The following is a 25,194-nucleotide window of genomic DNA, read 5'->3' on the forward strand; positions in this document are numbered from 1 at the left end:
TGCCCTCCGTCTGTAAGCTGACCTGGGGAAGAGGGAAAGGAAGAGAGGGAGGTGGTGTCCACCTGACCAGCTCCAGCCATGCATCATTAATGAGCATGCATCATTGATGGCGTCCGCTGCCCACAGGTGGAGCGCTACAATCCCCTCTCCATTCACCCCCCACGGCCTGTAGCTGACACACATAGATCCAGGTCTTTGCAGTAGGAAACGCTTCATATCTGTCCTTCAGCTGATTATATTGTCATTTTTAGGGTCGTCCATGTGTGGCAGGATAAATCAGTTTGTAGTTTAACTATCAGAGGTCATTTTCAGGTAAATTCTCCTTCAGGTGTGACACAAACTCAGAGACCAATGAGTGGCACCGCTGGAGCTGCTCCCCCGACAGCCGCGCTCGGCTTGGGTTTGGACATGACAGGACCGTGGCATCAGAAAGCCGTCCAGAAGAGCAGAGCTCTGGTTCAGACGTACCTGCTCAGCAGCTCTGTGCACCCTCCACCCACAGCGGGAGGAGGCAGGGGGACCAAGACCCCTCTGAGGCTGCCCTCACTGGTAGCTACAGCCAAAGGGCCTCGCAGGCGAAGCAGCATGGCTCGTCTCAGGTGAGAAGCACATCAGAAAAGATTTCACTGGATTTCCTTTTTGCTGCAGAGGTTAGTGTCAGTTTGTACCTCTCATGTTTTACCTTTATCTTCGAGTCACTGAGCTAAGCATCTGTTTCTTTGGAGAATTCCTTTCTTCTGGGTTTTTCAAACGTCTCCAGTTATTCAACAATACTTACTGCTGTTGTTAAGTTATTTCTAGAATCCCCAAGGACTCTTCTAACCTAATGTAATGACATTAAATGAGAGAGTTAGTGTATATGACATCATTCAAAGACATCGGAGGAAAGGCGGTCAGTTTATTAAATGTTTTCTGTGACATCAACCCTAAACACATTCACACTTTGTAACTTTGTTGTTGGCCTGAAACGCTTTGTCCATTAATGAAAGAAAATGAACTATTTTGATAATCGATTAATTAGTTCAAGCAAAAAAGCTAAACATATCCTGGTTCCAGCTTCTCAAATGTGAGGATTTGCTGTTTTTCTTTTCCATATGTGACAGTAAACTGAATATCTTTGGATTTTGGTTAGACAAAAAAACAATTTCACCTTGGGCTCTGAAACTTTTTTCTTCTTAGCAATCAATCAAAAAACAGAATATGCAGATTAATTGATAATGAAAACAATCGTTAGTTGCAGCACTACACCTGTACCTTGTTGCAAGTCTTTCTTGCGTGAAATATAATATTTCACATAGAGGTGATAATGCCCGATCCCACAAACTTTTGTTTTTAAAAATATTAACATTTATTTAGAGACATTATTTGATCTTGGCCTCAGTGTTTCTTTGTTTTCAAAAATTATTTAAGTCACTAACAACCCTTCCAGTGTTTGGAGATTAAGTGGTATTTCCTGAATCAGACTGAGGATCCGTCTCCATAAATCAAATAATTCCAAATTTAATCATCTTAAAGGAATAGTTTGTCATTCTGGGAAATATGCTTATTTGCTTTCATGAGAAGATCAATACCCCTCTTGTATCTATACGCTAATCATAAAGCTCCAGCAAGCAGGTGGTTAGCTTAGCTTAGCATAAAGACTGGAAACTGGGGGAAACAGCTAGCCTGGCTCTATCCAACAGTCAAACACAATTCACCTACCAGCACCTTTAAAGCTCACTAATTAACACCTCATACCTCATTTGCTTAATCAGTACAAAAGCAAAGTGTAAAAACGACCAGGTGTGATTTTACGAGGAGTTACACGAGTTTTACAGGTGTTGGTAGGTTGATTTCTTTTACCTTTGGACAGCCAGGCTAGCTGTTTCCCCGTTTCCAGTCTTTGTGCTAAACTAAGCTAACTGGCTGTAGCTTCATATCTAACGTACAAACATGAGAGTGCTATCGATCTCCTCATCTAACTCTCGACAAGAAAGTGAATAACCTTAATTCCCAAAATGTCGAACCATTCCTTTAATGTAAATAAAACCAAATGATGGTCTAATATTTTCTTTTCTATTTATATTTTTGTGTGTGTGTATTAAGCTTCTTCATAGAGGTTGTTGTATGTTGTACAGACTGTAAATCTCTCTGAGACGCACTTTATATAAATACACATATATAAATATAAATGAAACTGACTTGACATTGACATGACATCTGTGTATTAAATGACAGAAAGATTTTAACTGAAACATTTCAAAACATCTTAAAAAACAAAGGTCTGAGTCACCAGGACATCGGTGTGTTACTGACAAAGGACTCAGAGGCCTGATGATAGATGATGCAGCAGCGTCACCGCCTGTTTGAATGTGATTAATCACCTGTCTGTCATCTCCTCTCTCCCATCTCCACTATTCATTTCAGCAAAAGTGCCTGTCAAAGCGCCGGTTCAACGCTTGACTGGAATTACAGTACGCTTGACTGGAATTACAGTGTTTCCTCTCTGGTCTGTCCCAATTTGATAGCATAATGTAGGCCACTTCTACACCCCCCCCTGGTTTGCTTTGAGTACAGAAGGCCAGGGACCAGTGTGTCATAAATCTCAGGTGTGGAAGCTGATCCGTCGCCTGATGCAGCACCCACACTGGCTTTACTCAGAGGAGGGAGAAACCTGAGCGAGGCGCACACACACACACACACACACACACACACACACTTTAAGCTCTTAAACACACACAAACATCCCTCTCACTGTCTAACAGTATTTGATGGCCTCTGGTCACCCAAGCAGAGCAGGTTTTGAATAACCATCAAATAAATGAGGAAGAGGGAGTTCTGATGTGTGAACATGTTTATTTGTCTTGTTAGCCATGTTAGCGGCGTGGCTATAGGGATGTCGGTCAGTGAATCCACCCCTTTGGTCCAGTTATTGGATGGATTGTCATGTCTTTTTTTTTTTTATACAGACATTCATGGTTCCCAGAAGATGTATCTCACTGACTTAGGTGATCCCCTGACTTTTTCTCTAGTGCCACCATGAGGTAGACTTTTGTGGTTTTGGGTGAAATGTCTTGACACTTATTTGAAATGAAATGTGGTTTACACATTCATGTCCCCATCAGGATGAATTGTAGTCACTTTTTGTCACCATCAGGTGAAAATGTCAGCGTGTCCAATACTTTGGTTTATGACCAAATTCCTGCAAAACTAATGACATTCTCATCAGGCTCAGGTGAACTTTGTGTTTTGCAATTTTAGCAAATGTTAGCATGCTAATACACTAAACTAAGATGGTGAACATGTTAAACATTATACCTGCTAAACATCAGCATGTTAGCACCGTGACATTAGCATTTAGCTCACAGCACCGCTGTACAGTACACTTGTCTTGTTTTTAGCCATGATGTCCACTTCTTTGGTCAACAGCGACTGGACGGGTTGTCATGACAATCATGGTTCCCAGAGGATGTATCTTACTGACTTTTCTTCTAGCGGCACCATGATGTCGAAACTGTGGTTTTGAGTAAAATGTCTTGACAACCACTGGATGGACTACGATGAACTTTGGTTTATACATTCATGTCCCCCTCAGGATGAATTGTAATAACTTGGTTTCCATTTAGCGCCATCATCACGTCAAAATATAAATTTGTCAAATACTAATTCTAATTCTGAAAAACACTGACTTCCATCGACCTCAGCTGTAGTTTGTATTTAGTGCTAATAAGTAAAGATTGCTGAACTAAGACGGTGAATAGGGAAAACATTGTAACTGCTAAACACCAGCAAGTTAGCATCGTTATTGAGCATGTTGACGCAATTAGCTTAAATCACTGCTGCGCCTAAGTACAGCCTCTCAGAGCTGCTAGCATGTCTTGTTATTCCTTAAAATGTTTTTACTACTAAACCCTCCATTACTGTCTCCTTTTTTCACCCTGTCTGTCTCCACAGCCTCAGTGAGCCGTCCCTCTTCACCCCAAATGAGAACATCCTATTTGAGGGATTCTCCAGAGACCGTCGCCCCAGTGTTTTACAAAAGCGACCCCCACCTCCTCCACCATTTTTCAAGCCATCAGTGAAGCCCCATCAGCAGCAGAACCACCAGCAGGTTAAAAGCTGCAGCAGACCGGCCTTTATTCACTTCTCCCAGGCCATCCAGCCCAGCGCCAAGCCAAGACGAGTGAGGCGTCATTCACACAACCCGACCCTGAGTGCAGAGATGGTACAGGGCGACCTCCGACCTTTAGTGATGCAGAATCGCAACTCATTGTCCCAGGGAGAGCCTTTGTCTGTGGTTGGGAAGCCTTGTCTTCCGAGCTGCAGTCAACGCCCGGCTCTGGCTGCTGCTGCTGGTCCGGCTCGCACTCAGCTTCATGTGTTTCTGCCCACAGAGGCTGAAGGAGAGGAGGTGGACAGTGAATCTGTGGATGAGGGCTTCATGGATGAGTTGGACAATAAGATAACTTCTCTGAAGCTCCAGCAGGGAGCGCCAAAGACAGTTACATACCACTAATACAACAATGTTGTAGCACTATATGGCCAAAAGTATATGGACAGCCCTGCCTGCATACATTTTGTGGTTGCTTTTTTATAATTTGGGCTAGATACCTTCGGGAAATCTTAATGCTGCAGCAAACTATGATATTTCAGACAATAGTGTGTCTCCAACGTTGTGGCAGCAGTTTGAGGAAGACCCTTCCCTGTTTCAGTATGACAATGTTACAGTGCACAAAGTCAGATCCGTAAAGACATGGCGAGAGCCCTAAACTCCACACCTTTGGGATGAACTGGAACTGTGAGCCAGACCTTATCACCAAACATGAGTGTTGGACCTCACTAATGCTCTTGAAGGTGAATGTGGAAAATCTTCCCAGAAGACTGAAGGCTGTTATAGCAACACTGGTTTAGTAATGAAATGTTCAACACTCACACACACTTGTACTGTTTGGGTGTCCACATACTTTTGGTCATATAGTGTACGTCTTTAAATGCAGCCTGGGCCTAAACGTCCATTTACACTTTGGTCTGCTAAAAGGCGATGCAGTGACGTGCAGCTGGGAAAAAAGAAGCTGGGAGACAAATTAGAAACATGGAAGTCATGCAGATTAATAAGCCAGTTACAAAAAATAAGTGTGTAAATATGCCTGTATATATGAACAATGTCTTATTAGTGACAAAACTTGGTCACTCTCTTGCATTGAAACAGTTGAAGGGCTCCTTGTTCTATAACTAAGAAACACAGAAATACGTTTTTCAACCTAAAATAAGAGCATTTATGTTAAATTTCACAGTCAGAAATGTAAGTTTTGGTATATTTGGTAGCCAATGAATGTATCATTTTTATGCATTATTCACATGTATGTACAGACATTTCATTGCTGCCCTGTTCCTGCTGAAGTCAAGGGCTTGCCGACAGCTCTGCATATCATAAGCAGAGTTCAGGTATTAAAGCATGTGTTAATGTAAATACAGTATGAGGTGCAGATTTAATTTGGACTTCATTACTAGACAATCAACTTGATGGAGGAAATATGGGACACATAGGAGTAATAAATCTACCTTTTTAAAACAGTCAAGAGTATGCAGTCAGTTCTTAGGGTATATTTCAAGATAACACACAGTCACACAAAGCCAGTCTAACTTGGCTGGTTTTCTCCTAGTTCTCTTAGGCAACTGCTAATTATTAACAGGGTCAAATCTACATGTCACATTGTTGTAAAACTTACAAAACAAATGTTTGCCTTCACCAGTATTAGATTTGCTTGGTGTGCTGAATGTCACTAGAAGTGTTTACCTGTTGCAAAGACAGGAGGATTTCCACACACAAAGATGTTGTTTTCAACAATTTTGTGCCTTATAAAGACCATTACACCTGCCATTAGTCACATTGTTCAAACACCACACCTGTTGCTGCAAGAAAGACGAATCTCAGCCCCCAAATATCCACTCAATGAAACAGTGAGACCATAATCAAAGAAATAATGAATATTTCTGACATTAAACATCTATCTATCTATCTATCTATCTATCTATCATGCCCTCGTCCCTTGTCTGTTCTGTCCCTACATGTCCATCATCCGACAAACTGAAAAACGTGTCCTGATGCGGAGCGATGGACAGACTTTTTGTTGAGTCGTGGTCACAGTTATCAATCAAAAAACTCTTGAGATGCAGCGACCATTTCCCTCCAGAGCACTTCAGAAACTTCTCAGTCAGAGCTCTTGGTTTTACCAAAAAAAACTTTTTTTGAACTACTTTAAACTAAATTATTGTGCCCAGTTAGTTGACATGATAGGTTAGGAGTGTATCATACTCATTCTACAGCATTGACACGTATATATGTTCGTTTAAAGAGTGTGTGGTCGGTGTAATCATCCTATCTTTGCTCCATTTATGACCTAAACAATCCGGTCTGTCCGCCACTCTGATTCGCTCACATAGCGCTCCGTTGATAAACTCTAGGAGAACAGTCAAAATGTTATTTTTTTACCTCTTATTACGCAACATATTGTTGCTGCAAGTGTATTTCCGTGATCCCACAGATGTGTACAGTCATCCCGGAATGATAAAAAGTTTACCCGGGGCGAAATCAACGTTTGGATTCAATATTTTCACAAATTGCTCCGCTGCGCTAGCTAGCCACAGTAGCTCCCAGAGTGCTGCTAATGCTGCATTCACGGAATGTCAGCAAAATGGAAAGTAGTTTTTTAGTGACACAATAAACAAAGCCTAAATTAGCTATTTTTAATGTGAACAGTTACACATTTGTAGTGGTGTATGAGTGAATCCAGATACACGAGAGAATTCACGATATATTCGACCACAGTCTTCAGATTTCAATCGGGAGGCTTAACTGGTATTCTAACTCTACCTAGTTGTTTGTAATGACGGTCTAAATTAGCTATATGACAGGAACATAAAGCCGTCTCTATACTGAACACTAATTTCCGTTTAATTGGAGATAAGACGCCTGGCCCAAACCATGAAGGTGTCCATATACTTAAATACGTTTGGCTGACAGCAGTACACACGTTATATCAATGGGGGTGGTAACGAGCTCCTGAAGTTTAATAGCTGCCAAAAAAAGTAAACAAAAGAAGAAGACAAACACACTGCAACAAGCTAGACTGGGTACAAATGATGTAGTAAATAACCATTTAGATAGAATTGCACAGTTGTAGAGTCTATTGTACAAGTCACCTTTTATTAGCCAAACCCAACCATCGGGATTTTGGAGCAAACATGGCGGCTACGGAAACTGACGATGGACACCAACGTCTGGCCACCAATCAAGTCTCGTCTGTCCAAGTCGCTGGCGCGGTAATTTTCTGCACGTTGTTACAGCTGTATACATTCCTTATAACGTTGCTATAGGAAGACCGTTGTATATTTAGCATAACTCCAAGAGTTATTTCATTAGCATAGTGGTTGTGTATTGTGGCGTGTGAACGTATTGACGCGATAAAGGCTAGCTAACCTTAGCGAGCTAACGGGCAGGCAGAGAGATGTGCGGATGTGTATGCAGGCTAGCCTTAGCTTAGCAAATGGTGAGCTAGTTCTCTTGTTTACAGGTCAATTAACGAGTCAAAACATCATCATAACATGGCTGGCTTAAAGGACGTGACTCAGACGGAGGTAATTAAACCCATCATCATTTCCAAACTAACGTTAGGTTGTAGCTGTTGGCTAAACAGCTGTGCAGCAGTAACGGTAGTTGTGTTTACATTGCAAGAGCAGTGTTGCTACATCAGCAACAAGCTAACTTGTCATGTAGTTTGTTTAGTGGGAATGCACCGTTAAAACACAGTCAAATAACACTGAACTGACAGTGCGTGCACACCTGTGCTAATTGTTACTATAGCCATTTTTTTATACATGCATGTCGGCTATGATTACATTTACGCTAGCTTCATTGTAAAGTTAAGTGCATTTTCTACACGGGCACATTACAGGACTCGTATTGCAATGGAGTCCATATTGGCATGCAAATGAGCTTTAAACCTGCCCTTTCTGTAAACACAAAATCTTAAATGCCTCAAATATTACTTCCACTATCAATGACTCTATAGCTGCACTGACCGATTTATCAGCTAATTATTCGATATCTATTACGGCTTTATTCAGCCGAAGTATGTATACCTTACTGTCAGTGAGACAGACGCAGTGTTAGCATGTTTTCACCTGAGGGTTTACCTGCAGGACAATAACTTAGCTGGAGTTCAGGGGCCATAAAATGTTTCGGGATTTCTGCCAATTTACGATAGAGTGAGGATGAAGTTGTGATTATTTCAGAGAATCAGAGACAGACTTTCATGTCAGCTTTGAGTCTATAACTATAATTAGTCAAGAAATACAAAATAGCATCACATTTATATATTTGAAATACTTATCCATGGACATAGACTGGTTGACAAGCTCATTGGTTATCTACTTACACTTTAAAAATGAATTTAAACTTTGAAAATTACTACTTCAGGGGTTAATTTCCCTCTTTGGTCACATATCGTGTGGCATATCATATCTCATATCACAGAATTACCTTTTTATGATTCATCAAACCCCATTGTTTACATAGCTGACTCATAAACATGTGGGAAAAACACACCTTCACTTTTATTTAAGCTGTTAAAGTCTTTCACGATTTACATCTAAATCCAACAACCTCTTTGATGGGGTCATTTATCACCGAGCGGCTCAAGGCAGGATTAACTTGCTCTCCCCGTATTAGAAATCTATGCTGATGCTTTGCCCTCTAAAACACTTTCATACCTCATTTGTTTCAACAGTATTGTTAATTTTGCCAACAAACTCCTTTTCCAAGAAAGAAGTGAGTATTCTGGCATAGTATAGAATGTCAGTTGTTTTTTGTCTTAAACAGGTAACAGAGGGGGCAGAAGGAGAGCCCATGGAAGCTGTTTCAGAACCAGGAGCATCAGTGGATGTCGGAGACCCAGAGCTTGTTCACGGAGCTTCTCCTAGACTTTCTGAACATGGAGAGGAGGATAACTTTGTTGCTGAAAAAGAAATGGAAAGTACAGAAAGTGAACATAAAGAAACTGAAGCCGCTGCGGTCACTTCTCCTGTATGTGTATCTCCTCCAAATCCATCACCTTCACAATCGTCTTTCTCTACAGAGGAGACGGTCAGCACGGTTTTGGTTCAAGGTGGTGAGACAGGTAGCACCTCAGGGTCTGAAAAAGATGGTACTGAGGTAAAAACTGAGGAAGAGTTTGAGTTAAATGCAGAAAATGTGGCCGTAAAGGACAACAGCTTAGAAGAAAGTCCTGCAGCACCTGGTGTCAGTGAGGACACAAATATGGACAAGACTTCCAAGAGGGAGCTTACAAACATGGACCCAGACATCGACACTAAGGAGGACATCGACATACAGCAGGAAAAGGAGTCTGTTGGCTGTAAGAGGGTTTCTACAGCGGACGACCTCGATGAGATGATGGACATTGGTACAGTGGATCAGGTGGAACAGGAAGCTCAGATGAAAGAGGAGGAACAGAACAGTTTGATGGATGTCGATAGCAGCCGCTCACCTGCCATTTCAAATACAGGTAAAGCAAAGCAGACGTTTTGCTTCTCAATGAGTTTATGTGTTAACGATGCAGAGAAACATTTTCAACCAGAGAGACAACTTAAAACTCATTCATTCAATGTTTTGTTGTATTTTTTTCGTTGTGTGTGTTCGATGTGCTGCTCTACTTGATTTGTACTTACTTTAACTCCTATTGGTGGCACTCTATTCAGACCTGCTGTTGGTAAAAGTTAAAAGTAAAATTAAAAGTGACACAGCGTTCATTCAGATTTAACAGCGACATGTAAAATTGCCATCATGTTTACCGAACACAGCGCATGTCTGAAGGGGGCTATTTTAAAGTGTATCCACCAACTCTAATAGCCATTTGTGACATTTTTAGCTTATTAGTTATGCAGCACAGTTAGCTGGTTAGCATTATTTTGAGTTTTTCAGGGTTTTTCTATGAAGAACTTTGTGCTGTAGTAAACAATTAAACCATAAACACATTGGTTGCTATTGGTAGATATGATTATGACTGATTGGGAGTGGAAGATGCTTTGCTGAAGCAATGGCACAAAACACGACGTTAGTGATCTTTTATGTTATTTTGAGACGTGTAAAAATATTTTCAGTTCATCATGAAACTGGCGGACCCATTGACCTTTATCGATCTTCATTCTGCCAGTTCACAGAGCTGTCAGAGCACAGTGTGAGCTGCAGAAATACAGACATGGGATCTTGTTCAGAGACGGGTCAGCAGGGCAGAAGCTCTCCAACATGGTTGCTTGAATGCTGCTTTTCCAGTTTAAAGAAATTTTCTGCGCTTGGAAGCTTCTCTGCTACTTCAAAAGTACGGCTCTATAGCGTCCCACTCATTTCTGTATTTAAAATGTCTCTCGCAGCCTCAGTGGCAGAAGACAGTAACTCTGTTAAGGAGGAAACTGATGAGAAACCCACTGTGGTACCGCCACCTGCAGAGGAGGACCAAGAGGAGGATGTGAAAGTGGCTTTAGACTTGATGCAGTCCAGCTCGTCTCCATCGTCTGAAGCCACGGCCAGCATAGGTGAGTGACCGTAGAGCAATAAACAATAGCGTGTGATTAAGACGTTTACCAACCAATCAAGTTTTTAGATGATCAGCTCCCTAAACCTACCAGATTTTGGCGCTTTTGGCTCGTGCGCATCTCACCATTAAATGCTGAGATGTATACTGTTGTAGTACACAGAGTATTATCTAATCCAGGTCACTAGAAATCAGAGCTTCTTAAGTTTAATGCTACCTCACATCCTACAATTAAAAGTACTTTTTTGTTTGTCACTGTCACAACTGATGCACTTATTTATTTTCTTTATTACTTACTTTGCACCCTTGTTCACAGTTAAACAACTCACATGTTGCTCATGTTCCTGTAGGAAGTGACAGCTCATCACCAGCGACCATAATGAACGGGATGAAAGTAGTTAAGTTATCAATACCAAGATTAGACAATGTAAGTATAAGAAAGAACATTAACAGAAACTAAAACTTGGCTTAAAGCTGTCTGTACCTAAATTTATGTGCTTCTCTCAAATACACATTTCTACCTTGAATGTCCTTGAAGGTTGTCATGCGTTGTGTCATGTGATTTTTTTTTTTCCTGTTGTAGGAAAGGTTACGTGTTGCCACTCAGCCAATCAAGTCGTCTCCTTCACCTTCACCACCTTTGGTCAAGGTGAAGGATGAGCCTGTAGACGAAGAGTACGAACAAGCTGTAATATCGTCGACACCTCTAGCAAGCGTGAAGGATGAGCCCAACACTGCAAAGGTGGGACCTACACGTGTTTTCATTAGGATTTTAGAAAGTTAAGCCCCTTTCAGACACACACCCCTTTACGTTCATCCAGTGGCTATTTAACACCTTGGTCTTGTGTCTGAATAAGCACCGGCCATCTTACTTGATCTAGTGACCTGATCTAGATCACTGTAATAAATGTATTGTCTCAATCTTCGGCCATTATGCACAAAGAAAATAAAACCTGAAACTGTGAAAGAGACAATTTAAAGTTGTAAACTTTACACACCACACCAACATACCACACCTTCAGTCAGGACTTGATGGATCCAGAAACACCAGACCCCCACTGACCTCACTGTTCTGTTACTGACAGGACGACTTGAGGATCGGATCGGTCTACTCTGTGACCCCAGCTGCCGAAACGCTTCCTGTCGTCAACCCCTCGTCATCGCACATGTCCTGCTCCCACTGCAAGAAGAGCCTGATGAAAGGACAGACGGCTTTCCAGAGGAAGGGCTTCTCAGCACTCTTCTGCTCCACCACCTGCCTCACCACATCTCTCCCCACAGTCAAAGGAGTCACGAAGATCTGCTACAACTGCCAAAAGTGAGACATCTTTTTATACTTTGGACTATTTATTTAGACTGTACAGTTCATGACCCAGATTAACTATTACTGAATATTGGATCTCGTATTGATCTTGTCCTCATTCTGTCAGGTTGATATTTCGGCCTCAGGACGTCATTCTGTCTCCAGATGCTAAAGGAACCATGAAGGAATTCTGCAGCCAGAACTGCCTGACCTCCTTCAACTACAAGAAGAACGCAGCCAACTACATGAACTCTGCCGCCACCAAAAAAACACCACAACCGATAGCACCACAGTCACTGTGCAGCATGTGCACCAGATACTGCATTGTAAGTCAAAAAGAACAGGGCCTCAACTAATGATTATTTTTTATTATTGATTAATCTGCCAGTTATTTTCTTGACCGATGGATTCAAGTGTCAGAAAATAGGGAAAAATCATATGAAATAGTTTATACGATGTGTAACAGTAAAGAAGTAGCACACAACCTTTTACCTCGATGTCCCTGTAAACTACATCACGTCCCTGTAAATTAATCTCTGAAATAACAAACTGTTCTTTTGTCATCCCTCCTGCAGAGCAAACATGAGGTGGTCCTGAGTGGTGCCGTCCACAAGATCTGCAGTGACGCCTGCTTCAACCGTTTCCGTACGGTAAACAATCTGTCCATGGCCGGCTGTGCGAGCTGCGGCTCCTACTGCCACAGTAAACCGCTCATGCTGAAAGTGGAAGAAGGCAACAAAACTCTGTGCAACGCAGATTGTCTGGCCAAGTACAAAGAGGTATGAATGATCAGATGGATTTCTGGTCAAGATCTGTTATAAACTGTAGTGAGCTTTAATATTACTGGAGTCGTATTTCACATGTTGTGGCTCAAACTGTAGTCTTTTTTCCCCCTTACTTTCCCTTCATAGTAGAATTGCACAAATTAGCGCTGCCTTTCTCTCTTTTAGTCGACATTGTTAATGACGCTGTCGTCTTGCTTACATGTGAGCTTCACATCATGGCCGGTCACTTGATCCGTACAGTGTGAGCATAAAAGTCGCAGGTTCTGGCCGTGGACAAAGGCAGATTAAAACGTGAAATGTGATTTAAGATTATTTAAAAAAAACTCAGTATGTGCCCAGCTGAACTTTCTTTCTTTTTTGTTTTAAAATCTCATAATAGAAAACCAAGACATCCCAACCTTGTACGATGTGTCGCACTGCCCGGTTGCTGGCAGATATGGTTGACAACAAAAACAGTGACGACTCTGTGAACCTCTTCTGTAGCAGCAGCTGCGTGATGGCATTCAAGGTCCAGGCCGTCAGCGCATCAGGTAGTGGACAAGTTGTCATGACTGATTTTTGATGTTGGCATTTAATACTGCCCTCATGGACATGTTTTTTAAAATTAATTGATTAAATTTAATTAAATTTATGTATTTATTTTAGTAAAATTAAATAAAAATGATATTTTCTCTGCAATAGGTGCTCGGTTGAGTTGTGATAGTTGTGGGAAAAACACAGTACCAGCTTACCACCTGGCCATGTCAGATACCTCCATCAGGAACTTCTGCACTCTACCTTGCGTCATGGCTTTTCAGGTAATGACGTTTACTGACTGTAAGGGTCAATCAGAACTAGTTCATAAGACGTGTTGTAAATATAATATGTGGGGGACACGTTCTGTGTTGGCTGTGTTAGATTTTTTACTCTGCACTAGAAACTAACCTTCCTCGCTGAGGTTTTCACTCAAGACTCTTCTATTGTTTTTCTGGGCCATAGGAGAAGTTCAAGAAGTCCCAGAAACAGGTGAATGTTTTTACCAAGTTGCCAATCGGATCCACCCAGATCCAGGCCTTCACACCTACCCAACCCCTGCAAGACGACCCCAAAGGACAACAGAAACTGAACTGCTCCCAGTGTGCCCGCAGCATAGCTTTTAAACCTGAACTCATCCAGATCAAGGTAATTTGTGTGTGTTTTTAAAACCAGAGTTCGGTCTACTCGACTTAAACTGTGGGTTCTTATATTCCCTTACATTTTATGTAGCCTACAGAACATTTATGTAGCTCCAGAGGCCGAGAAGAGACTGTTCATGTGTGAGTTATTTGGCCGTGATTGAGGAATACCTTCTCTTTCTGTTTATCACACTTTGTTCAGAATGTCTCAGTGACCTTGTTGATCTTTGGTTAAATTTGGTTTACTCACAACGGTTTGATATGATTATAAAATACAACATATCTTTAGTCTTTGTGAGGAATAGAAGGATAAAGTCCTGGACTGACACTCAGTTACCAGTTTATAAGGGATATCTAGTCTAACACAACAGTCCTGAAACACATCCTCCCTTCATGAAGGTCTTGATTCAACTTTATGATGATTTTGGAGGATGTAGTGTGTGGTGTCGTTGAACTGTGTTGAAATAATAGAATCAACAACTCTCTAAAACAGTGTCAACAAAAACCTCAAACATTACAAGCTTCATGAACTTTTATTTATTGCAAGACCGTTGTATTAGACTGCATTAGTTTTAGCTAGGTGTACCTAATAAATTGGTAACTGAGTCTTTCCATCGTTGTCGCTGGTGTTTTCATTGTCCACCAACCTTTACCAAGTCGGAGACAGGCATTCAATGTCTGCCATTAAGAAATATTAGCAAATACGAACTAAAAAAACTAAAGAAGTGAATCAAGATATCCATATTCAACTAGGGAATACTATCTAGCAGCCATTGTTTAGCCTTTGCAGTTAATAATAACAATCTTAGCCTTGAGAGTTGAGAAAATGTGATGTGTGCACACTGACGTTTCTGTGTTCACGACGCTTATCGTTTATACCAACTGTGTGTGTGTGCAGGACAAGATGGTTTTCGTGTGTAGCGTGGACTGTTCCCACGAGTTCAAGAAAGCCAACTATGTGACGAGCCTGTGTGAATACTGTAAGATTGAAAAGATCACCCGAGACGCCAAGAGGATTAACAACAAAGACTGCTTCTTCTGCAGCGACGGTAAGGAGACACTTTGATATGTCTAATGTCTGAAATGTATTTTACTTTCTCTAAGCGGAGATGCATAACAAAAATCCTGTGTATAATAATTTAAACAAACCACATATCTTGAAGAGGTGTGAAACTTTAAAAATAAGCCTCTCCTCACCCTCCTCCCAGGCTGTAAGCTCCTCTTTCGACACGACCTGACTAAAAACTGGGGGAAACACTGTCACTCATGCGTCTACTGCCACTGTATGTCCAAGAAGCTGGTGACTGCACAGTATGGAGGCTCGACCGAGGAGTTCTGCTCTGAGGAGTGCAGGTCCAAATACACCATGCTCTTCTGCCATGTAAGCAAGCCTCAATGCAGTTATTAGAATCATAGTTATACTGAAAGGATGGTGATGGTGATGATGATCGCGTTTACTCGCTGTTTTTCTCTCAGGTTGCAAAGTGTGACACCTGCGGCCGCAAAGGGAAGCTGAAGCAGAGTCTTCCCATGCTGGGAGAGGTCAAACACTTCTGTGACCTGACTTGTCTGCTACAATTCTGCTGTGATAAAGTGGCCACGCAGGGCGAGGTCTTAAAAGGTGTGTACTACTGTGTTGTGGTTTTAATCCTGACTTTTTAATTAAAATGTCATGAAACCGATCGGTAATATCCCCCGCTGACTCCTCTGTTTGTGTGTCTTGGATCTGCAGGTACAGAGGAGGCCATACCTGTCATCGCCAACGTCATCTCGCTTGCAGGCCCTCCAACAGGGAAATCCAGTGCGTCCGACAGAACTGCCCAGCAAAGTACACAACAACAACACACACATACACAAGTGTTTATGTACAATATGTGAAATGTATAAGAGAAACAAAAAAACATGCTGTATGCTCATTCAATCAGCCAGTGACGATGGTGGAGGTGTCATACTTTGTCATTGTCTCCACAGGCACAGTTTCCATCCTTCCATCAAAGACCTCTGGACATGTAAGTTTCCGCATGTTATATAATCGTTGATATATAGCTCTATGATACAGTTGATGATACAGCACCTTTTTAACAACAAGGCAATTCAAATGCTTTACATAAAAAACAAAAGACACATAAACAGGATTCTAAACGAATACAGTGAAATAGAACATAAAAATAAGCTATAATAAATAAAACGGATTAAGCAGGAGAGTAAAAACCACAGTGCAGTTACAGCACAGTACAAGATAACTGTGATGTGTATAAAAACGCTGAGGAGCCCCAGTTTACCTCTTTACCTTTTTGGATCAAGATGGAAAGTTATGTGCTGTGGCCTTCACAGAACATTTTAGCAGTTCAAATTTTCATCGATAAAATGATGAAACTTTGGTTCACTATTAGTTTGTCACTCCTCAGACCATTTGTGAGGATCTCTGCTGTGGCTGCTCATTATTGGTCCATTTGTTTGTTTTTTTTGAAAAGTATTCATTCAGGAGTTTTTATGTCATTTGTCGGTCCTTCAGATCGGTATTCAGACAGATCCAGTGAAAGTTCATCCTCCTCCTTGCCCAAAAATCCTGAAGAACAAGGCCCTGCTCTGTAGACCGCTGGTGCAGAACAAAGGGGTCTCCTGTAAAACACAGACCGTCGATGTCGAAGCACAGACAGGTAAAAGCAACACCAGGACACAGTGTTTCTATGGTAACAACATCTCTGGTCTACAGTTAACCTGCAGAGACGGGGAAGTGAGTTTATTTTGTTTTTAATTGTTTATATTTTTTTCAGTCTTCCTTCTTCCACTCATTAAGGGATATACTCGACATACTTGGTCTGCAAGCTTTAAAGAGAATTATTCACAGTAAATATTTGGCAAAATGCTTTGCACCTTCAGTGTCCACTGCCTCTGGAAGCACATATTCTTTATCAGTATTTAATGGGAGTTTCCTGTTGCCTGTGCCTTGTATACGAGAAGCTAGTGACTTCACAGAAATTTGACAGTGCAGACTGTTCTCCTGGAACAGCAGGAGATAACGTACAAAGATTTTTTGTGTGTTGGTACATATTGATTTTTCTTTTTTTTACCCTGAAAATATCGAGCAATATGTTGTTCTTGCATTTGGTCTCAACTTAAAGTTTAGAGCCCAAGAGCCCAGAATCATATCCTTAGTCACAAGCTTTGAATGTGCTGGCTCCAAAAGTTTCCATACTTGCATATCCCGACTAAATACTTTACATGTTATTATATCTTACTGAGGATGCGATCCTTGCTCATGTTCAAACATTTACTTGGTTGTAAATCCTCACAATTTTAGAACTCTTTTTACTTTTGTTTTCTCTCCATAGATGACATCTTCCCTAAAATCATGATCGTGCCTGTCCCAGTGCCGGTGTACGTTCCTGTACCCATGAATATGTACAGCCAGTGTACCCCCAAACCTGTGGGCCTGCCTTTACCGGTACGTCAAACACTACAACCACCTGGTTTTAGTGTCTGAAGTGAAATCAGATCTCATTGTAAGGTTTATATTGAACAACACTCTAAAGCTGTTCATATTCAGCGTCTTCGTCCTCATTACAGACTCTCATAGGCTGTTACATTCTTACTGTCCACCACAGCTGCCTGTACCCATGTTCCTCCCTGTGACAATGGACAGCGCTGAACGCATCATGGAAACCATCCAGGAGATCAAGGAAAAGATCCCGTCTGACCCCTTCGAAGCGGAGCTCATCCTCATGGCTGAGATGGTTGCAGAAGAAGATGAGAAGAATAACAAACGGGAGAGACCAAAGGAGAAAGTGGTGGAGAAAGAGAGGGAGAGACAAGAGGCACCTGCTCCAGATGGTAAGAGAAAGAGTTTTACTGTTTGAGGAAACAGTGAAAAGAAGGGAAATAATGTTTTCAAGGAAACTGGACAAATCAAGAATGACCATGACCTTTCAATGTTACGTCAGTTTATTTCCCACAAATGTCTTTACGTTGTATGTTTCTAATGTGAGAAAGATGCATAACACAGGATGACGAGTTCTTCTCATATTTTATTTTACAGATCACGCCAGTAACTACAGTGACGACTTGGACACAGACGACTTGGCCAGTTTCCTCAACAACTGGGAGGACGCCTCCTCCGACGCAGGTCTCAGGTCTCCCAGTCGACCGTTCGGCCACGAGAAGCTCAACCCGATTCTAGACATTCCTGTGGGCATGTCCAGCGAGCCTTTCCCTGAGCCCCCACCTCCAGCATCCCCTCCCATGGACATCGAAGCTGACTTCACTGTTGGTGAGAAAATGTGATGCACAAAGTTGTTAAGTGCGTGAAGCTAAAAACGTATCAACATTCAGTGGTTGTTGAGTTTTCTCTCCACCTTTAGCCATCTTTTAAGGAGTTTAAGTGTTGCATGTGCGACGTGTGAAATGTGGCTTTGGCGTGCTTGGTTTAATGTTTCATCGGGTGTCGACGGCAGAAACTCTGGAGAGGATGGCTCGGCTGAGAGAGCATTCCCAGCGATCCCCGAGCCCTCCGCCTGCCGCTCCACGACGGCGACAAGCTCACAGGAAAGCCAGAGAAAAGAAGGTAACTGCCCGGAAAAAGAGATGAGATGCTGCTTGTGCATTTAAGACTAGATCTGATTATAACAAAGAGCTTTGTTGATATGATACTGGGAATGCCTACCATGTACTGGAGATAGAATAGCTTTGTCTCACTGTGATCATGTCCGTGATGCAACCTCCTCTCTCTCTCTCTCTCTCTCTCTCTCTCTCTCTCTCTCTCTCTCTCTCTCTCTCTCTCTCTCTCTCTCTCTCTCTCTCTCTCTCTCTCTCTACTTGGTCAAGGGTCGTAAGTCACAGCGGTCAACTAAGGCAGCTGAAGCGTCGTCTCAAAGGGGCTCTTCCAACAAGGTCACGCCTGTAGACATCCCAAAACTGAAGAGTGAATATGGAGTTGACGCCTGGAAGCGATGGATTCAGTGGAGGCAAACTCAACCCAACCTGGAGAAGCCACGCTTCGGTTGTAAGTCTTAATATACAGTAAATACAGCTACTAAAGCTGACCTCAGTTGTCCCGTTTACTTGGCCCAGGTACTTATAGTATACCATCTGGTGGACAGTTTTATCCGAAATACCCAACAGTATTTTGGACTCTTTTTACATCTTCATCAGCTCGTCCGATGGAGTTGAAGGAGGATGTTCTTCGCTGCACTACTGCTGAGCTGAGCTACGGCCTCTGCTGCTTCATCACTGAGGTGAAACGACCCACTGGAGAGCCCTACTCCCCCGACAGCCTGTTCTACCTCTGCCTCGGCATTCAACAGGCAAGACGTTGTTCACGCACGTACACTTAACATACAACAGGCGGGACCTACAGTGCTGTATAAACATGTGTAAACTTAGCACGTTTTTCCACTGGTTCGCACAGCAAGGTAAAGTTGTTGACTGTCACCTGCAGCCTGTTTCAGCTCACTGTGACTGTTTCTGTTTGTACTTTTCCTCCCTGCCCACCTGGGCCCATAGAAAAACCCTAATAGAGATAGACAAACTGTACATCACTGAACAATCTCCATCATATCAAAATCAAACATACCCACAGTCACCAGTCACTGCACTACTCACACATTCAACACTACTACTACTGCATCTGCAAATATGCTGTAGTGAAATAAATGACAGCTATTCTCGTTATTCTCATTGCTCTTTATGACATTGTAACCTTTTGTCTCTCTGTAGTACCTGTTTGAGAACGGTCGTGTGGAGAACATATTCATGGATCGGTTCTACAACAAGTTCTCCACTGAGTTCACTAATATGCTGAGAGGTTTCAAACCCTCAGTCACAGAAAACGGTGGGGTTTATACATGTTTTTTCAATTTTATTGTGTCAATATTTCAGTTTGTTTTGTTGTTTTACACAAACATGCCCACATTTTACTAGATTAATAACCGGTCCCTCTTCCCCTCTCTGCAGGTTATATCCATTCCCGTGTGGAGGAGGAGTTTCTGTGGGACTGTAAACAGTTGGGTGCGTACTCCCCCATCGTCCTCCTCAACACTCTGCTCTTCTTCTGCTGCAAGTACTTTGGCTTCACCACGGTGGAGCAGCACCGCCAGCTGTCCTTCGCCCACGTCATGCGCTGCACCAAAACCAACCAGAACAACACCAAGACCACCTTCCTGCGCTTCTACCCCCCAATATCTATCAACGAGGCAGAGTCAGGTACCAAATGTGGCTGAGGGTTTATGTGTTCCATACCAACACCTGGTGATAACATTGATTTTAAGATATTAAAACACATCAACAGTCCTCTTAAACCAGAATCCTCATAGTTGTATCTTAACAATCACAAAGTTTGTGCTTTTATAGGAATGTTTTTGAGGAAGTCGAGCATGCAGAAATGTTTTGCAAAAGATAATTCACGGTACCTGATTGTGTTCATGAAAAGCTACAGAAATGATCATGAAACTAGGATTTGTTGGAGAATCATAAAATACTCTTCATATATAAAATTTTAGTCCAAGTCTACTGTTTTTACAAAGTATTTTGCACTGTCAACATTTGGAAAACACACTTGACAGTATTATGTTCTGTAAAAGCAAAGCAAATTCTTAACTGGGGAATGTATTTCATCACTTTATATCTGTATCTATTAGTTGATGTGTGCTACACCAGGCAGATTTTAACCAGCAGTTCTGAGTTAAATTTTGCTGCCACAACAGTTAACTGTGAAATTACTTAATTAATATTAGAAACAGTTAACTGTGAAATTACTTAATTAATATTAGAAATGGTGTAAATGTGTTTGTATATTGTGTCCTCTTCAGATCCAGAGGTTCCGTCGAAGCGGCGTAAGGAGGAAGAGAATAAAGAGGATATCCTGGAGATGATGGAGAACACAGAGAACCCTCTCCGCTGTCCAGTCAGACTCTACGAGTTCTACCTCTCCAAGTGGTGAGTGTAGTTCCACACTGAACTCTGTCCATCTCTAAATAAGGTGTTAGTTTAACAGTTAATAAAGGGTATTATCAGTACGACACGCTCACTCCCCCTTGAAGACAGTTGTCGCTGTTATGTAGAGGTTCATTTGATCAGGCATAAATTTAGTTCCTTTTTCATGCTTCTATCATAGACTCAGGACTAAAATGAAACTGCACATTGGTCTCCTCCCTGGTCGCCATGTTGACATTAACAAATGTTTTCCCTCCAGCTCGGAGTCGGTCAAGCAGCGCACCAACCTGTTCTACCTTCACCCAGAGCGCTGCTGCGTCCCAAACAGCCCCCTGTGGTTCTCCTCCACCCCTCTGGATGACAGCACCATGGAGGCCATGCTCATCCGCATCCTCACCGTCAGAGAGCTGCATCTCGGGACGAGGAAAGAGGAGGGGGTGGAGCAGCAGACACCTAATGACCCACCATTTATACCTGAGGAGGAAGATGGAGATTCAGAGTGATGAAATGACCTTTTACTGGTGCAGCAGCCTGTGATGTAAATGTTTGTAGATTAACTGAAATGTTTATTCAAACACGGCCCAATAAACATAAATGGACGGAATAAATCTCACATACATAAATACAATGTGCTGAACTGCAAAGAAAGTCATACATCCTAAACCACATGTTGGTCAGGATTCATAGAAGATCTTCAAACGCACAGTGTTTGTGTAGGTGGGAACTGAGATGCAAGACTCAGCATTCAGACTGTTTACTACTGCTCAGCAGGACACATAGCTGTCCTTTTGTGTTTTATCTGCTGAATGGTTGCTTCTCATGGATAACGCTACTTTTTTCCTTCCACATGTCATGATTCTTTAAATTCCTGTGAAAATTTGGGGGGGGGTTTTTTGTTCTTGTTTGTAAGAGCTACAGTGATGATTTCTGTTTGTGTCAGTGAGTAAACATCCACCCCAGAAGACAAAATGGCTTTCTTTCATGTAGATGTAAATCACCAACTGTCATGTTGCGTGGCAAACGTGCATTATAGTTTGATTTTCAACACTTCATCAATGCCATGATTTGGTGTCAGTCTGTCAGTGAAAGAACCATTTCCAGACCCGATATTTTTGCAGTTTTTATACCCTGAGGATTGTTAGTCATTCTTGGAAATGTAGGAAATGCACTTCATATGAAAATTATTTCCTGGAATTCATAGAAAATCACAGATTTGATTATTATATTATTATTATATAAGTGTGACATGACTTGATTTTTCCTTTTATATCTGCTGGTAGAATCGCTGTTCCAGAGGCTTCTCCAACCTGCCATGGTCAAATGTAGAAGATCAATTTACACAAAAAACACAAATTGTGTTTTTTTGCTCAACAGACAATCTTACTTTGAAAGGTTGAGTCACTTGGTTGTGAGATTACAGAGTGTCCTGTGGTTTTTGTCTTCTATGTTAAATGAAAGAACCAAACGGTTTTCTATGTTTCCTTTTGCCTCATCAATAGAGAGTGACAAATTTTGATCACCAGTGTTGATTGAGTGTCAATTGAAATTGATTTGAATACATTTAAGAAACGTATCTCTTTGAATGTAGCTGATATCACTGTTTGAAAAGGCTGACAACTTTTCATGCCATTTGAAAAAAACTCACAATTTGTTGACTGAACACTGAAATGAGCAGAAGAGTTCATTTTGGACATATTTCATGCAAAGTCCTCTGAGACATTGACTTTTTGCAAAACCATGACCCCGGTGTTGTATAGAAATAAATAAATACTGTCTCTTCATGTATATCTTGGTTATATTAACCCCCAATCCTTAGAGTATGGCTGCCAAGGTTCTGAGTATTTTCTATTGTATGTTCTTTATGAATAAAAACATTTGAAAACATTGTCCTATGAGACTCAACATTTGCAGGGGATTTGTTTTGTAGTATTTACTGTATGTGTTAGACTGAATATGGGGACGGTTGAACTGAAATCATATAATTTTCCGTGTGTCCTCATAAACCACACATGCCAGTAATTTCTTGTGTTGAACTGTCCACGGCTGCTCCCCGTGGTCGAGACATCCGCGGCCGCTGATTCGCTGCTTCTCGAGCCAGCCAGTGACGTTCCAATCAGTGATTGGCTGGAGTTGCATCCGTTAGCCGTAAATGGCGGAGCGTCATCGTCACGGGGTCTGGAAAGAAAGGAAAGATGGCTGCCACTGTGTTAGCTACCCTGTAACCCTTCTTGCTTCTACTGGGATTTTGAAGCAAAGGTAAACGTTGTTGTTTACAGGATATATGTATATATTGAAGTACATTAATTGAAGTCAAAAGCAATGGATAAAGAGGTGGCAAACCACTACTAGCTTACTCATTATTTGCTAGTTAATATTAGCATGCTAGGAAGGCGTGTAGTAAACAAGTACACAGTAAACAAAAGTCAGGTACAGCTGGTTTAACAAAACTGGTTTGGTGTAAATACAATTAGACAATGCTTTACAGAAAGACAACTTAGCTAGGTAGCTAGCTTTACTGATGCTCTTTCTTTGGTCATAATTTAACACATATTTCATTCTGTTCATGCCCACATGTAGTATACATGTATGTGTATGCATGAAGTTAAACAGACTGCCTGTGTTTGTGGAATTGGCTGCCAATGTAGAGAGGAAATACTTTTTATTTCACTTGACATAACTGACCAGTCCTTAACCAAACAGCTGTACCTCTGTTATTGTAATGGAGAAAAAGCTGTCACCTGTATCTTCGATGGATGATGCACTGCTCAAACCTTATATGTATCCCAGACATAATGTTTAGATAAATGTTCTACATTGTTGGACTGATTAGTTTTATCCCTTTTACACATGCAGACATACACAGTATTTCACATAGGGAACACAACTCATAGCTGCAAGGTGTCTGTGTTGGCCAACTAACCTGTAGCTTTAAAGCAATGTTTGAGCATGTGATTAAAATATTTTAATAACTTTCTGCCAAAACCGGCTGTTGTCTGCCTAACAGTGTGCTCATCAGTTCTCATATAATCCAAACCTAATTTAGTATCTTTGGAAAATGTTCCAGCTGTCATGGAAAAGCAGAGAAGGCAACTGACTCCTGAGCAAGATGCCCTGGAGCACATAGTTGCTTGTAGAGACAAACCCTTCCTGGAGGAAAGGTTTATAGACTTCTTTAAAGGTAGGAGGTACATTTCTCTAAAGTGATATTGAAGGGATTTCTGGCATTAGCCTACTTGACAGCAGGCTGGGGTAGCCAGTCCTTCAGAACCCATTGTATTGTTATGTAGATGTGAAAGTTCACTCCAACACCCCCTCTAACACACAAGTTAATGTTGTGAACTAACTGTTTTCCAGCCAAGATGTATAAAGCTAAATATTGGTGCTTTATGATCAAGTTATTAAAATGTTCTTATAGATTTACCAGAAGCGTAGTCATCATCATCTTAGATGGTATACACAGACAATTGTCCACTTAAATGTATATGTCCATATACACCCACTTGTAATTGTTAAAAGGTATATTCCTCTTCTGTAGGAGTTAACGTAAGACATGCTGGGAAAATGTATGGCAACCCAGTGTAGAGTTGGACAAGGCAGACTGGGGGAAAATGTGAATTTCTCCACAGTAAAAGATTTAACAAATACCTTATTTCACTATATGTATATGTATATGAAGGGATGATGTGTTATTTGAGGAGATTTGTCTCTCAATCTGAAAATATATTTGTTTGGTGAAAGTAAAACAATGATCATGGTCATGCAAGTTACCATTGGCTCTGGTAATTGCACCAGCATAACACTGGACTAATGTTTTCATGTTAATCTTTGCTTTTCTAGGGAGAGGAGTGTTCACCCACAAAGCCATTGAACCATCCACGTTTGTTGTTGAATATCGGGGGAACCTATTTTCTCACACAGACACATCGCATAAGGAGAAAAGTGGTGATACTCTGAAGAAATATTTGTTTGAGTTTTCATGGAAAGGAGCACAGTGGTGGTAAATTTTCTGCTTGTTTTTCAGTTTTGTCATCTGCTTTGTCAAAGAGACCTGGTTATGTTATGGTTAAATGCAATTATTTTAAGAATAGTTGAAGTTTCATTAAGGGTACTGTACTTGCAGCGTTGATGCTTCGAAAGAGGATAGGACCCTCGGAAGACTCGTGAACGACGACAACATAAGTCCCAACTGTGAAATGAAGACGGTTGTTTGGGAGGGAAAACCACACCTGTGCCTGTTTGCAGTGAAGGAAATATCTCCAGGCGAGGAGATAACTTACAACTATGGGGACGCCTCTTACTCGTGGCGCTCAACGGTAGGTTTGTGTTATAGAAGAAGCCTTGTTTTACAGTCACTTGCCAGTTTATTAGGTACACCTAACTAAAACTAATGCAATCTAAAACATCAGTCCTCCAATGAATCCTATTTCCATTAAGGTTATAACTTTCAATTT

General features: G+C 41.5%; 1 protein-coding gene across 1 annotated transcript; it reads left to right on the forward strand.

The window, feature by feature from the left end:
- Positions 1–7,224: 7,224 nt before the first annotated feature.
- Positions 7,225–22,528, forward strand: LOC139298564 (zinc finger MYM-type protein 4-like). The gene is made up of 27 exons (XM_070921214.1): positions 7,225–7,302; positions 8,861–9,545; positions 10,417–10,572; positions 10,922–10,998; positions 11,155–11,313; positions 11,657–11,889; positions 12,002–12,200; positions 12,450–12,653; positions 13,039–13,189; positions 13,341–13,456; positions 13,638–13,820; positions 14,712–14,862; positions 15,022–15,194; positions 15,290–15,434; positions 15,546–15,641; positions 15,785–15,822; positions 16,329–16,473; positions 17,149–17,261; positions 17,422–17,647; positions 17,853–18,083; positions 18,268–18,377; positions 18,638–18,815; positions 18,965–19,116; positions 19,529–19,643; positions 19,766–20,014; positions 20,620–20,746; positions 21,003–22,528. The coding sequence occupies exons 1-27, from the start codon at positions 7,225–7,227 to the stop codon at positions 21,244–21,246; spliced, it is 4,734 nt and encodes a 1,577-aa protein (XP_070777315.1). The 3' UTR covers positions 21,247–22,528.
- The last annotated feature ends 2,666 nt before the right edge of the window (positions 22,529–25,194 follow it).

The sequence above is a fragment of the Enoplosus armatus genome, chromosome 16 (genome assembly GCF_043641665.1).
Source record: "Enoplosus armatus isolate fEnoArm2 chromosome 16, fEnoArm2.hap1, whole genome shotgun sequence".
Taxonomy (NCBI): Eukaryota; Metazoa; Chordata; class Actinopteri; order Centrarchiformes; family Enoplosidae; genus Enoplosus; species Enoplosus armatus.